Here is a 15385-nt window from a genome sequence, read left to right on the forward strand (position 1 = left end):
GTGGTGAGACTTTTGATCAGCCGCATTTTCCCGTATCATGGTGTTTTTTATTTTGTAATTTTATTTTCTGTACACGTGCCATACATTCGTTTCATCCTGCGCTCTGTAACGCGCTCTCCCTGACCTACGACCCTAGCGCCCCGTTGGACGCTCGTTGTAACCGAACGATCTGGGTCAGTCTTGTTGATCTGCTGCCAAAAACGAGAAAAACTCAGGTCTGATTTATGCGCCGCTGGGGTCGCTTCGATCCTGGACGTGGACCATACCACACTCCCACCCACACGCACCGAGAAAACTGTGACCGAAAAGTTCGATTTCCATGTGGTCAGTGAGCTTTTGAGCTGGGAGAGTGTGGGAGAGTTTCAAACAATTTTTGCAATGTTTACTGCGCGCTTGTTTGCGCTCAGTGTTTTTTCGCAAACCAGGCGGAAAATATGTTTCAGAACCTGTTTTTTTTTAATTTTTGGCCTCTCTTTGGAGCTATCACCAAAAAAACACATCTCATTCCAAAAGGTGTTGGTGCACAAGAATATGAATTGTTTTTGCAAGTTATTGTTATCTGCTATTTTTTATTTAGCTGAAAAAAACAACCCAATACATCAACAGTTTTGGCACGATGGACTCGGGAGGTGGTCATTGCCACAGCCGGAAGGTAGAATCGCCTCTCAGCACAATATTTAATGACTTTCGTTGTTTTGACAATCGACAAACATTTTTTTAACAACAGTATGATTTTTTTCTATCCATTAATGGTCCATGCCGGTCGTGGAGAGGAAGTCTCATCAGTGCAACTAATGGACCATTACGGCAATTTGGCGTGTGATATCAATTCTCGGCCGCGGCCACTGTCACGAGCAGTGCGCTTGTCGAGTTTTTAAATTTATCAACAACCGAAGGAACCCTCCTCCCTGCACCGCGCCGAGAGGGCCGTGATTTTATTTTTCCCGGATCTGTTTACGCAAAACACACACACAGTTCAGTGTGCCAGGATTTCCCGATCCTAGTCGGGGGACGTATTCGATACGGGGTGGGACATATATTGCCATATTTTCCCTCTTCCATATCCCACGCTTCCGATTCCGATTGCGGGGGAAAGTTTCGCAGCGCGTTTGTGGTTCGAACAAACAAATACACACTCGGAATATCTAAACAAACGCGATAGGGCTGAGGTGGGTCCACATTGCGGAGGCCCCTGGTGGCGACATATTTTGCAAAGGGGGGTTAACAAAAAAAAAGCAAAAAACAAATGCCCGCCATCAACCACTAAATCCTTTCCACGAAGGCTCCGGCCTCGAGTTGCCACGATAAAATACTCGCCAGCTCGGGACTGTTGGCAACATGGCACGTTCTATATTTCTCGCCGGATATGTTTGCCGCATGCACTGCCCTGCAGGGAACTCACTTTTTGAGGATAGCTTAAAGTGCTTCCATTGTATGCCTGATGGGTTTCATTTCCATCCGTTTTATTTTTCCGGTGGCACCAACCCAAAAAGGGATTGCTTCGGATGTTTATATATTCGATACAAATCTGTGAAAGTTTCTTTTCTGAGCGCGTTTCAAACGTTTAAAAAAAGTGTTTATTTTTTAAACAAACATTGTTCGTATGGTAAAATTTAAAAAAATGCCTCTCTTTACCTTTTCGTCCACCAATCAGATGAAAACGAATTGATTTTATCCGGAAAGGAAATAAATTGTCAACCACATAGTTTCTTCGTAATAATTCATCACTTACCTTGGTTTTAGGAAACAGTTCGAAAATACCCCCTATCCATTCGCAACGGCAAAGTTCTTGACCTAAAACCGTATCCACCTTCCCCTCCCCAAACCGACCGGGCACACGATGACCTTTCTTTCTTCGGGGCCAGAAAACTCGCAGCCTCACGAAACGTGCTACGGAAGCTCGACTCTGCACTCCGAAGCGAAGAACGCACCCCGCACAAAGCGCTGCGATGTTTATTGAGGACAGCATGGCGCCAGTTGCCATCGATCGCCAAACAAAACAATAAAAAAAAAAAGGAAAAAGCATCCAGCAGAGCATCACCGAGAGGGATACGGGTTTCATCTCGGTTCGCGTTCTAATGCGTGCTTTTCGCCGTTCGCTTCGGTATGTGTATGTGCATGCGTCACTTCCAAGGTTCAACGTCCTTGGCGTCTTCTTTACGGTGCGGAACTTTGTGTTTGCTGCTTCACTTGACTCCTCTCAGCTACGCTCCCCGGATGGGACGAAGTGGGTTTTCCCGAGCACTGCCAGGGGCAGGGACGGGGGAGGGGGAGTTCACCCCTGGGGAAAATTCTATTTTTTCCCATAAGGAAAAGCCCTCCCCGAGCGCAACTAGCGTGACTTCTCGCGTGACTCCCTTTGGCCGGTTCGTCTTGGGCGTAATAAACCAAATTGTTGTGCGGAAGTGAGCGATTTAATTTTACCACATTAGCCACCAAAAAAAAAAAGCTCGTCCTAGCCAACGCGGGGGAGGGTTTGGTATACGTGCACGCATGATACCATTTGTTTACACCCCGATTAAATATCTAGCGGGCACGTGAACTTTGGGACGAAGCGTTTCGTTCCGGGTCGCGTACGAAGGAACACGATGTGATTTCCCAGCAAATCTGTGACTAGCGCAATAAGCTATCCATTCGAAGTTTTGCATTGAACCGTGACTAGCTCACGTTGGCACTATGGGATAGTTGAACATTTACATGAAATCTTTAGTTATTTAAATTTTAAAATTACCTATACATTTTGTTGAATACTAAACGGATCAAGAAATTAAACATTTATAGATAAACTTTTAAAGATTCAAATAAACTTTAACGCTTACCATTTATCATGATCAGTTTATTCAAATAACGGGTGGAAGCAGTCTGGAAGCAATCTTTCCGATAGATCTAATCAAGTTGTGTTTTTTGTCAAAGACTATCTGCGGATCGGAGTCATAGATAACTTACGTAAATCCACAACTTTATAAATTGTGTTGCTTGGCATTTTTTGTTATTTTATCTAGCATAAATAAAATTTTAAACTCTTTGGCCGGGAGCAAATTTGTTATCTTAAACACCGGCTGTCCGACATTTCATTTAACGTTTAGCCCAATTTATTTCGCTAATCTTATGGATAAGTTGATGGCAATTTCTGTGGAGTTTTACTCAAAATAACTTAAACAAAAGTGTTAATGTAATTTAATTTAATCTTTAAGTAAATGGAGATTTAGCTGAAAACACATCTGCAAGAAAAGTTATTTGAAAATCTGGTAATACGGGAAGAAATCATTGTTTTCTAATACCTTTTTCGAAGATTTTTAAAATAAAATATATAAATCAAGGTGATTAATTTGTTAGCTATTGAAAAAATCTAGTATTGGCGTACCTTAAAAAAACAGAAAGAAATTCAGTTTGTTCAATAAAACGTATGGATATACTACACGAGTTTGATAATACTTTTTCATGGTAAGTAATTATTTTGAAGTAAGTTATTTGTCGTTCTCATACGGTTCATTGTACACTGTTTGAAAGATCAATTAATAATTCTATACTCTTCAAAAACCTTCCGGGACAAATGTTAAAAATTTATCTTAAAATGAATGAACTTCTTTTAACCAGAAACAATGAAATAAAATGCAGAAAAATCATAAATATGTGTAAAATATGTATGTAAAAAAGTTGACCACTCATTGACGGAGCCACTTCGATAGTGACCTAAAGAGATCGGCTTTAACGGGCAATTTAATCGAACCTCCTGCATTCCGTTGCGAGTTGGACGAATTTCTCGGCGCACTCCTGCGTGACACAATTTCGGATGACTGAGTACAACATAACGAGCGAACGGATTTCGTATGACATTGTGGTGCGCCCTGGCAAAGTCCTGCGGCACGACACTGCAGCACGCAGGGACCCGGTTCCTTACCCAACTCCGAGATCCGGTTCGAAATTCGCCTCGACCAAAACCCTTCAGAAAGGCACGGACACGCGACGGTTTTGCACTCTTGCGATGCTGTCTCACTCCACCCACGGATCGGCATGAATCGAAGGATGGAGTGGGGTTTGTGGTCGGGGATATTGTGATGATCGTTAGTGTGTGTGTGTGTGGGGAGAGGGGAGAACCGACCCAACCCCAAACCATAGCGATTAAGCGAGCAGGGCAAAATATTATAATTATTATCAATGTTCAGCATTAAATCGTGATTTATTTTTATGTCTCCGGCCCGTGAGCCTGCCCCATCGAACGTGCAGATCTCGCCCCGTCGGGCTGTACGGGGAAACGGATTTTAATGAACAAAAACAAACGATTAACGCAGCAAAATGGCGCTGCCACTGAGGGGCAACACCGGAGCCCTATTTAGCGTGGCATCATTTTGTCGCGGGGGTTTCGCTTCGGTTAATGTGACTTTATGATTGGGCGTTTTCATCTCCGGCTCTGGTTGCTTTAAAGTTTCTGGTCCTCGCTGGCTGGCGCGAAAACTGATCCTCCTAGCGGCCATTTCCGCCATTGATCAGGGGAATGATGGTGAGCGCGCCACAATCTGTCGGTAAATGGGCGATTAGGCAATGTAACGCACCGGAATCCGCTGACGATGAGTGAGAATTTATAGGGTACTATTTTTCCGACTACGCCCTACGCAATCTGTACGGTATCCGGGAACATTTTTTCCCCAAACCGTATGGTTGTGCAAGAGAAATATTGATAATTTTTTTTTAGTGTATGTGTATTATTTGATATTATGAAGGAAAGATATTATAACACAAATTTTCAATTTTTTTGTACTATCTCGTTTTATTTTAAATTTCAGAGTTGAGTATTTCCCATCTTTGAAAATTGGACTTTAAAGGATTCACTCTATTTAGGTTCTTGTTCATTTACTTCTCAATTAGTTCATTTACCTAGTGCTAGGTCAATTTTATTCTATTATTGTTGTCTAATCTCAAGAGCTATGATTTTTTATGTTTTTTGAACAATGTGATTTGGTTGTTTTTTGAACAAATTGTTTCATAAAATGTAAACTTCAACAAATAAACACAATGACGCTTCAAAATTTGTGGTATGTAATGTATGTTTTCCACCGATCCCATAATGGGCCGTCGTGTTAAAATGGTGTCATGCATTTGTGTTCCATTTCGTACAACGAGAAATAAAAATCGCGCGGCCAGAATCGCGTGGGCTAAATGCTCGGAGATTAAAGCTGGCTGATTAAAATGAGACAATCGTAGTCAAGACTGACGCCAACCGGTCCCCAACTTGGCGGGCACAATATGCATGTTGCGTTGTTAGCTAGGGGTGGATACAAAAAAAAACACCCTCACCCAAACGCCATCCAAACGTAGCGTGCTCGTTTTTTGGTTCCCCAAGTTGCCCCCCGAAGCATGGCATGGCTAATTAATATTCAAAAAATCCCCATCCCCGCACGCCAGCCGCCAATCAAGAAAGGGAAAAAGGTGACAAATCGCATAAACAGCCACTCAATTATGCTGCTCGGCTGACGAGGTGGGGGTTGAAAAGCCATTCCGGGACGGTACCCTTCCAGTTTTGGCGCACCCCAACGCGCGCAGGGCAAAACCGGGCGGGCGTGAAGGTGCAATACTTCATCAAATTCGAGCACGCCGGCTCGATAATGGCTCATTAATCAGGCAGTTAAACTTTGTGCAAACCACCCCGGCCGAGACTGGGCGGGCGCCATCGGAGTCATAAAATCGGTTTTATTCTCCGCAAAGCCGGGCAGTTACATCCGGACATTCGGGCGAAGCAGGAAGGCTCCTTAGCTGAGTTGCCCTTCCGGGCTTCAGTGGTTGGGAAAGGTCAACAATTACCGAGGCCCTAACGATGCGACGGGCGTTACAAGATTACAAATTATCTTACAAAGTCAAAGTTATCGACCAGGAAACAGCTATTTAGGATGTTATTGAAAATGTTATCACGCATTGCAGCATGGATCATTTGTTAGAACACCAATTTCAGATGTAGATAGTATTGGTTTCTTTTTATGTTTTTGATACCCATGATAATTTCGTTATGCTTTCGATACACTTTTTTTAGATAGTTCTTCTAGGAAATGATAATTTTAAATATTTTGTTGAACTTATGCACAGTACCTGAAAATCTTAACAAACTATCTGGAACTGCTAATACCGTTCACTTTGTCCTTTGCAAATCAATTAGCAAAAAGGGAGGCAGAAATCTATGCTCTTGCTTGGCAATTGCTAATAAATAGTAAATCATTCATTATTCCAGCTGTTTTTAAAAGATAAGAAGTTACCCTAGCAAATGAAAGATAATGAAAAAGTTGCCTAGCAAATAAAGTTGTTCTTAGATATAGAGCAATCTGAAAGAAATTATTCGAAATAAAATAGTTTTTTAACTCTTCAATTCTTATCAGGCTAGGAACTAACAAGTTGATAAAGCTAGGAAATGTAAACAGCATATTATTATTATTTTGTATATTAAGAAATATCATGAGCTATGTTAAGCCCAATTTATTGTTTGCTTGATGCCTGCAAACGTATAAAAAAGTAGTGAAATTCAAGTGGATCAGAAACTGTAATACGAACAAGTAGAGTATGTCTCATGATACACGATATAACCCTCTACCAATCTTTTAAAGTGCATTTTCCATGTAAAGTATAATTTTAAAACTGACATGAGTTTTTTTTCTGGATTAGGCAATGTTTTAACGACACATTCCCCTTAATAATCACAGACAGCTGTTTGGCTTTAGGAGAAAATGAAAAACAAAATCCTACTCCACGAAATAAAGTAAAAACAAATCTACAAAAAGCTCCCTGTCGTGGTCGGCCCCTTCAACGTACATTCACGTTCGGCCCACTCGAGTGCGAGGGCGGAAAATCTTTTAAAAATCTGACGCAGTGTCATCTTCATTTTCCACCGGGAGCCCATTTCGTGAGCAGCGCAAAAACACTAGAAAAGGTCGCAAAAAAAAAAAATACAAATGGCTAGCATCCAAATGGCGGTGCGATAGGATGCCAGAACAGGGTCCGAGATTTATACACCGGGACTCGGGGAAAACCGTCCCCCTCGTGAGTTGGTTGGAAAACCCATCGAGAAGGCGAAAAGTTACGTACCCGAGCGGCAAACGGGACCTCGGTGTGACCGTATAACCATAACCTATCCCAGACGATAAACGATATCCCCACCAAAACGAGGACAAATGGAGAGAGGGAGCGGGGTCGCTTTTCCGAAGGACGAACGGTGGAAGAAAAAAAGGCTAGCCGAATCGAAATAGGCCGCAATGCCAACGTTTTGACTTTGGCCAAGGTTTGGCCTCGGTTTCCCAAAGCTCACCGTGAATGAGATGCAGAGAGATGTGTGTGAAAGGGAGAGGGAGAGCAGGTGCGGTTTGGGAAAAAACAGGACACACTTTGTATTTGATCCTAGTGTATGTTTGGGCGTGTAGGTTGGCTTTTCTGCGTTTTCAACCATTTGTCCTTCCGGTGGAGCATCACTGGGCGTCCTTGCCATCCACCCCAAAGCCAAACCAACCCCCCTTTCAAGCGACTCTCGGAACTTCCGGTTTCGCTCACCATCCCTGCACTCCTTGAAACCGATCTCCAAACGGTGCCGACCGAACTCGAGGCGGCAGATAAGATCGGTGGCAATCAGGTTTAATGAATTTTTTGACCATTTTCTGCCCTCTATCTTTCTCCCACTTCGATGCGGGTGGGTGGTTGCAAACAAACTCCTCCCGGTGTGATCGCCATCTTGCTTGACCGGTTTGATGGGGAGATTTAGTTTCTTGCCGTGCTTTTCGTTCCTTTTTTCGTTCCCATTTCGTCCGATTTAAGGCTCGCGCATTTGCATTCGGACACTTTCGGACGTGGCGTGGCGTGGAACCACAGGACGACTGGTGCCGGGTCGATTTGCATAAGCAGCGAAATGGACTGAAAACGGTTCACGCGGCGATATGGACAACAGCGTGGTTCGTATGGTTCGATACGATTCGGGCGAAACATGAATGAAAGGCAATTGACTTTTTAATCTGGTACATCCTAAAACGTCTTTCACCTGGTTCTACGAAATTGGATGAACTGTGAATTGAACTGGCTACGCTCTTTTTATGCCACTGATGGAAATGGAATGGAGGTGGTAGATCGGAGGAATTTCAATCGAAGAGGAAGCATAGAAGAACATGGTTTCTGGTATTGCTGTTAAGATAAATTAAATTTTACATCTAGAAGTATACTTAGTCTAGACACCAAATCGTGAGTTTTAGTTAATTGGAAAAACTTCAAAATTACCTTCTCGTAATTTAAGTTGGTACAATAGTAACTAAACAAATGTCATACGGTTGGAAGATGGTCCAAATTTGTAAGCTTTAATACAAGTACTACCCGTTTGTAATATAATATTAAAAACATTTAAGATATTGTAAAACTGACTGATATTACAAATCTTTTCAATTGTGTGGCAGAAATGGAGCTTAAGTTCCGTCTGATAGTATTTAAATTTTAACAGATGCAACATCTTGATGAAAACCGAAATTTATTTCATTGAGATGCAAATAAATCTTTATTAATGTTTCAGTATAATATAGTACAGCCTTGATCTACACCAGGGGCCGGTTCGCCAACTGATTTTATTGGGCCAGCAAGAGAATAGTTTATCCTCCATTATGGATAAACAAATGCTGAACAAGATTGTTTATTTTCGAAACATTTTCGTCCGTTTTTGAAGCTGTGTGGCGCCCAGAACGAGGTTGACCTCAGTTTCACTTGGCCATCTCACAAAATCGCCGAAAACACTAAAACCGTTACACTGAAAAAATTCTCAAAGACTAGCGGATTCACTCACAGAAATTAAACTTTGCATACTGATCAAAAACATGTTAAGCTTTTAAAAAAAAATATTGAACCCGTTCCCATTTTCCCCTTCTTCCCCCTACAACCCGATTCCCGGTACTTATGGGTCCCCCCACGTATACCATTAGTTTTTCCTATTGTGCAAAGTTTGATTCTTATTATTATAAAACTTTGATAATATAATCAAGAATTCGTTGCTCTTAGCAACGCAGCTTAGTTAAAAGTATTTATTACTTGTAAACATTGTGTGTGTGCAAATTTAATTGATTTGGACTTCTATCAAATTTTTTCTGGTAGAACCCTGATAGCTGTAAAGAAAACTATTTTGTTCAAATAAATTTGTTCCTAATGTTTCTTACTCGCTAATTTGGTGCCTACCATAGAAGATGGGAAAAACATACTTTTCTAACCATGGAATCTAATTGAATTGAATAAATCACTTGGAGAACCCCTTTAAGTACAACCCGGTTTTGATTTGCCTGCTGTTGAATCCCTTACAGTACCACAGAATTTGGAATTAATCTCACGCTGCTACAGGCCCCAGACACCCTTTTAATTATTTTTTAACAACCTTCAACCGATTGCTGATTCTAATGCTCAACCGACGTACAAACGTAGCGATATATCGAATGGTTTGATGACCACTGTTAATGGCGCCCTCCCGCCCATCACCATCAATTATTCCGGACGTGCAGCAGGCAAGGTTTTGTCTTAGCAATCCGAAACCGGGCCCCAAACCCTTCCCGTAGGGCCTTAATTGGTCCCTGGAGTTCGTTGGGGCAGATTTTCCCGGAACAAGTACGAAACTTTAAGCACAAATCCGTAAGCCTGATCATGAAGCGTAACGTGTCTGGACTTCTGCCATGTAAAGCTGGGCGATTCGCATGCGAAGCTAGAACGAAGTCCCTTTTGGGAATAGGGCATAAATCAACCGTTCAATTCCGCCTACATTTGCATCCGTGGTGAAGTTATTTGGTTATTGGCCATAAAAGACTATATTCTTGAAGAAAATGTTAACTCACTGATTTATTTGGAAATTCAATGGTCTCCTTTTATGTTTAGGTATGCTGCGGGAACGGGTAATATGGAATGTTTTTAGTGGAGTTTCTAAATACTTTAAATGCTTTTAGTAATAACAGAATTGCCAATATTCGTTGTACAATTATTTAACTAACAAAGAGTATCGGGATTAAATCAAAATACATCTTCTCCACAATAGTAAAATACATCTTTTTAAAACTACATGTCGGATTTTGGAACTGCACTTTGTGTCGAGGACAACATTCAAATTAATATATCCTAATATTTCACAAGATGATTTCAAATTAGAAAGATTAGATTAGTTTTCTTTTTATGCATAAAGCCAAGGGGGCTAAGTACTTTAATTTTTTTTACTTGTCCTGAGGTGGGTTTTTTCCTGGGATCAAATTTTCCCACTCAAACCTATCGACTCCTAATCAGGAATTCTATATTAAGTCTGTCAAAGAAAGAAACTTAAACTATAATGTGGAAAGATGTTAGTCGAACCCATTAGTATCTTAGCTATTATCACAACCAGCAGCGGCTCTAACGGTTAAGCGGACTAAGCGGCCGCGGGGGGCCCCGAGCTGTCTGGGGGCTCCAAGGGCAATGTGGATCACAAAGACAATAGCAGCATTCAAAGCTGGATTTCAACAAATCAAGGAAGCGTTAAATAAAATAGTTACCGCTGAAAATGAAAAACAGGGGACAATTTAGGAAGCAAAATCATTGTTAATAAAAATGTCCAAATTTGAAATTTATTTAATGACCATAATCTGGAATAGAATTTTACAATGAATGAATGCGACCAATAAGTCACAACAATGAGTAGAATGCGAAATAATAAAAGCGTCAATTTTACTTCGATCTCTCACACATTTTGTTAATAATTTCAGAAATAATTTTGATGAAATCGAAAGGGAAGCTACAAGACTAACTGCCTTATCGTTTGATTCGAATGAGCGAATTCGGAAAGGAACAAACAAAAATCTGAATGATTTCAGAGTCAATACCTTCTACATCGTTTGCGATAATATACTGCCCAAATAGCTCAAAGAGCAGACAAATACGAAGAAACCATTGAACCGTTTAAAATATTTGTTGACTTGAATTTATCAATAGAACAAAAACTACAATGCTGCTAAAAATTAAAAGAAGTTTACGCAAATGACATTAATGTAAATGATTTGGAGGATAAAATCGAACAATTTTTTTTTTATTAGCTGATTAACCCGATTTCATCCGGGTAGAAATAATTTCCAAACAAAATAGTGTTTTCATTCAATATCTAGATTTTTAAAAACTTAAATTTTGCTGAAAATACTATTTTTTAGTCGACCAAACCATGTTTAAATACATTTTGCATTCATTATCTAAATGTGCTTCCAGCTTAGTGAAACCATTTAAAATTAATCAATTGAAGCCAGTATGAGAAAAGTTGTGCTTAAACCTTAGTTGGACCACGACAACAGATAGTTGACGTTCTGCAGTCCATGAAGATGGTAGCCCCTCTTACCCCTTCCTCTAGAGCGATGAAATTTTATTACACGATGACTACATATTTATGTATTATGTGTACCAAATTTTGTAAACTACATGTCATAATTGGAGGAAGGGTGGTGGGAAGGAGGACATTCGAAAGAATAATAAATAAGCAATGCTTCAGCCAAGTTTGGTACAGATAGACTTAGTAGATTTTGCGTTGTATGCATGTGGGTGGGGTGGCCCGCATAGGTGTGGGGCCGAGGTCTAAGCCAAAGTGCGTTAGTGTGGTATGGAACGATCAGAATTTTCCACGGAGAACAATTTTGTCAGTATCCATTTAGATGCAACTTAGAGCTCTCTTTCTGGTTTCAATAATTATGCGAGATGTCTCAAATATCGTGTAGTGTAGTTAGCATAATTTTTTATCGAACTCCTAGATTGAGTGAATTGGAATTAGTTATTTGTTAGTAGCAGTTGATATTGTAATCCTGGTACAGCAGCTTGAGCGAAGTGCGCTACTAGCATAGGTACCCATCGCTGCATAAGGACGCGAATGCGCAGGCTAAAATCGATTAGTTCGACAAGTTCCGTTTTGATTCACTATCCTCCAGTTTTGCTTCATACATAGTTTGTGTTCTGAATCGTGTTTGTGAATCGATTCATACATATTGGTTACTTCATTTTGCAATTCAATTCAGAATTAATTCATCTCACTCCTTTTGAATTATAAATAGTGTAAAGACGGAAGTAGTTTGATTGAAACCGATTTCTATGGTGCATTGCTCTTCTATCCTAAACTAAGCTCTCTGATCGAAGAGTTTATATGACCCTCTTTATGGGGTAAGGGCACCTATACCATTTTATAATGATTCAATAGCCGGTTTGTATAATCTGTGCATAATTTCCTTTATAACTGGGTCACTAAATGGGTGTGTGGTATTTAAAATCGTTGTTAACTGCTTCCGATCGCGAATAATCGGGAGTCTACTCTTTGTCTCTGCAACATGTTAGCGACCAACGAGGGACGTGTTGAAGCTTACATCGTAGTTCAAACGTATTTTCGGCACACGAATAATGTTTAATAGACTCATTGTTTGTCATGATCTCTTATTTATTTTACCATTAACAACTCACAACTAATAAAGAATGAAATATACTTGTTTGAACGTTCTTAGTCACCTAAATTGGTACTAAACTCTTAATTCACACACATTACTTTAATAAAACATGATCTACAAGCTACCCTCCAGGCGACTGTCGATACTACCGTTCCACTGAACAATACCTGAATTACTTTTAGAGATTTAAAAACAACAGTCGAGTGAAGTAAGAAATGGAAATGAATGTAAAATGAAAAAAGGTGCCGAGTTTAGATGAAGGTTATTTTCGTCCGCGTTTGGTTGACCTGCCACACGTTCAGCTCCTCGTACTCTTCGATGCACGAGTCCACTTCGTCCGGCTTGTAGCCCTTGGTGGTGCACCGTTCCATAATGTCGGCCATCTTGACCGTCTTATTTTCACCAGCCAGCTCCCGGACGAGGGCAAAGATTTTGTCAGATGTGTTTTGTACGCTGCAAAAGATGCAAGGAGAAAAGGGTTTTAGTAGACGATTTGTTAGCTGAAGTTTTGTCACATAACGGAAAGGTTCTACGTACTGTGTTACGCGTTGCTCCGTCTGGTTCAACGAATCCTTTGACATTTCAAGCAAACGAAGTGCCTCTTGGACGTCATCCTTGTGCACCGTGTCGGCCAACCGAAGCCGGGCCAGCGCAGTCGAAAGGCGCAAGATTCCGAGCAGATTACGCGCCGACGTGAACGTCATATCGCGACTGTTCCGTGCCTCTCGGCGCAACTCAACGTACGCATTCACGATGTAGTCCGACAGTTCCGGTGTGATGACGGGCATTTTGCGCTTGCAGAGCGCAATGTACCGACGGATGAGCGTCATGTCGAGCGTTTTGATGCGTGTTGCTGGCTGCTTGCCGTGACTGTGCACGTACGTAATGTGTTGAGCCAGTCGCAGATCGTTGTCACGGTCCGGTTTGTCCTGGATGAGCCAGAGCAGATCGAAACGCGACAGCAGTGCCGCCGGTAGCTGAATGTTCTGTTCGATCGTGCGCCGTGGGTTGTACCGACCGTAGGCCGGATTGGCGGCGGCAAGGATCGAGACGCGTGCATTCAGGCACGTCATGATGCCGGCCTTAGCAATGGAAATGGTCTGCTGCTCCATTACTTCATGGATCGAAACACGATCGGCATCGGCCATCTTATCAAACTCATCGATGCAGCAGACACCCTGATCGGCTAGTACGAGGGCACCACCTTCGAGGACCATTTCCCCGGTAAGCGGATCCTTCATGACAGCCGCCGTAAGTCCGACGCCGGAAGAACCACGTCCAGTGGTGTACTGGCTGCGTACGGCAAGGCGATCGATGTACCCGAGTAGCTGCGATTTAGCTACACCCGGATCACCCATGAGGCAGATGTTAATATTGCCACGAATCTTCATACCATCCGGGCTCTTGTCGACACCGCCAACAAGCAAAAGAAGCAACGCTTTCTTCACATCCAAGTGACCATAAATTTCCGGCGCAAGGCTGCTCGCAATGCGCGTATAGAAATCGTCCTTCGCCAACTCATCTAGCTCTTCTTGCGTCAATTCGTTGCTTAGCTCGCCATCGTCCGATTTGTTCAGGCAAATGATACGATGTGCGTCGACAAACGTCTCACTCAACAACCCAGAAACGACGGCTCGGAAGCCCGTCTTTTGGATTGGTAGAAAAACACCCGTAATTACCACATGATCGCCCGGTTGGGCTTGACGGGTCGTTTCACCGCGACACATGATCGTCAGCGTACGCGGAATGTGTCCCACCGGGACCTGATCGCTGTGCTCCTGGATTTTAACCTCCTGGAACTTGACGAACTTGGAGCCGCGCGTCTGCAGGTACAGCCGACCGCCAGCCCTATTAACCCGACAGTCCTCCGATGGGCAGTCAACCGTTGGCTTGAAGCTCATCGCAGCCACGGGCTGGTACGTCTCCGAGCCACAGCGATCGCACGTGTAGGTCGCCACGGTCATCATCGGTTTCACTTCGGTGCAGCGCGTCACGATGCCACGCACCGTCACCAGCTTGCCGATGTGTTCCGCCTTCACATCGCGAATGGACACCGCCTTCGAAACGCTCGGTGCCTTGAAGTACACATCGTACCGCTTCACCAGCTCCATCGGGATGGCGTTACGTGCGTCCCGCGCGTCATTGGGATTGTGCAGCCGGCCCTGCATCATCAACCGATGCTCGATGAAGATGTCCAGCGTATCCTTGCACACCGGGTCGCGCTCTTTATACGACGGGAGAAGCTCAAAGATGGCATCCGAGAACATTTTCACGTAGCGACGCGCGTTCGCCTGCACCGCTTCGGCCAGCTCATCCCGGAAGCTGACGAGATCGTCCAGATCGATCGTCAGTTGAATCTGTTCTCGGTGCGCGATTTTCGTTATCTGCCGCGCGTACACAAAGTTTTTCTTACCATCGTCTTCCTCACGGTAAAACTCCGCCAGAAAGGACTTGATAGTTTCTGCAAATCCCAAGCGCGTACAAACGAAGGAAAGATACAATTCTGTTTATCACACCGTAACGCAAAGTATACACAATATAGAACATTACCTTTATCAGCAGCGTAATCCCGTTGCATTTTTATACAGAAAGACAATAAATTGTAACACAAAAACGGAACTAAACGTAGAAACTCTTTAGATTACGCTCAAAATAACAAGAAGCAAGAGAAGCGATGCCAATTTCCAAACGAACAGCTAATAATGGCGTTGTTATTCGCGCCAAATTGTGACATTCGAATTGTTGAGCCCAAGGTGTAGAGACATCTATTCATCCTGGTTGTCAGCTAGCGGTTGTAGTTTACAGTTTGATCAGTTTCAAACTAACTTAAACTTAAATTTCCAGTACAAATGTCGGAAACCGTACTTCAACACTTCGTCATAAACGCCTGATACGCCTGAGGAAATGATCTGTCAACTGGTAGTCGGAGTTAAGGTGAATATAAAGTAATATTGTATATA

General features: G+C 42.4%; 1 protein-coding gene across 1 annotated transcript; it reads right to left on the reverse strand.

Annotated features, from left to right (window-relative positions):
• Positions 1–12397: 12397 nt before the first annotated feature.
• Positions 12398–15111, reverse strand: LOC131261877 (DNA replication licensing factor Mcm7). Its single transcript, XM_058263727.1, has 3 exons — positions 14976–15111; positions 12963–14886; positions 12398–12878 (listed from the first exon to the last, which is right to left on the reverse strand). Exons 1-3 carry the CDS (start codon positions 15001–15003, stop codon positions 12677–12679), a joined length of 2154 nt encoding a protein of 717 aa, XP_058119710.1. The 5' UTR covers positions 15004–15111; the 3' UTR covers positions 12398–12676.
• Between the last annotated feature and the right edge of the window lie 274 nt (positions 15112–15385).

This window comes from Anopheles coustani, chromosome 2 (genome assembly GCF_943734705.1).
Source record: "Anopheles coustani chromosome 2, idAnoCousDA_361_x.2, whole genome shotgun sequence".
In the NCBI taxonomy this organism is placed as follows: Eukaryota; Metazoa; Arthropoda; class Insecta; order Diptera; family Culicidae; genus Anopheles; species Anopheles coustani.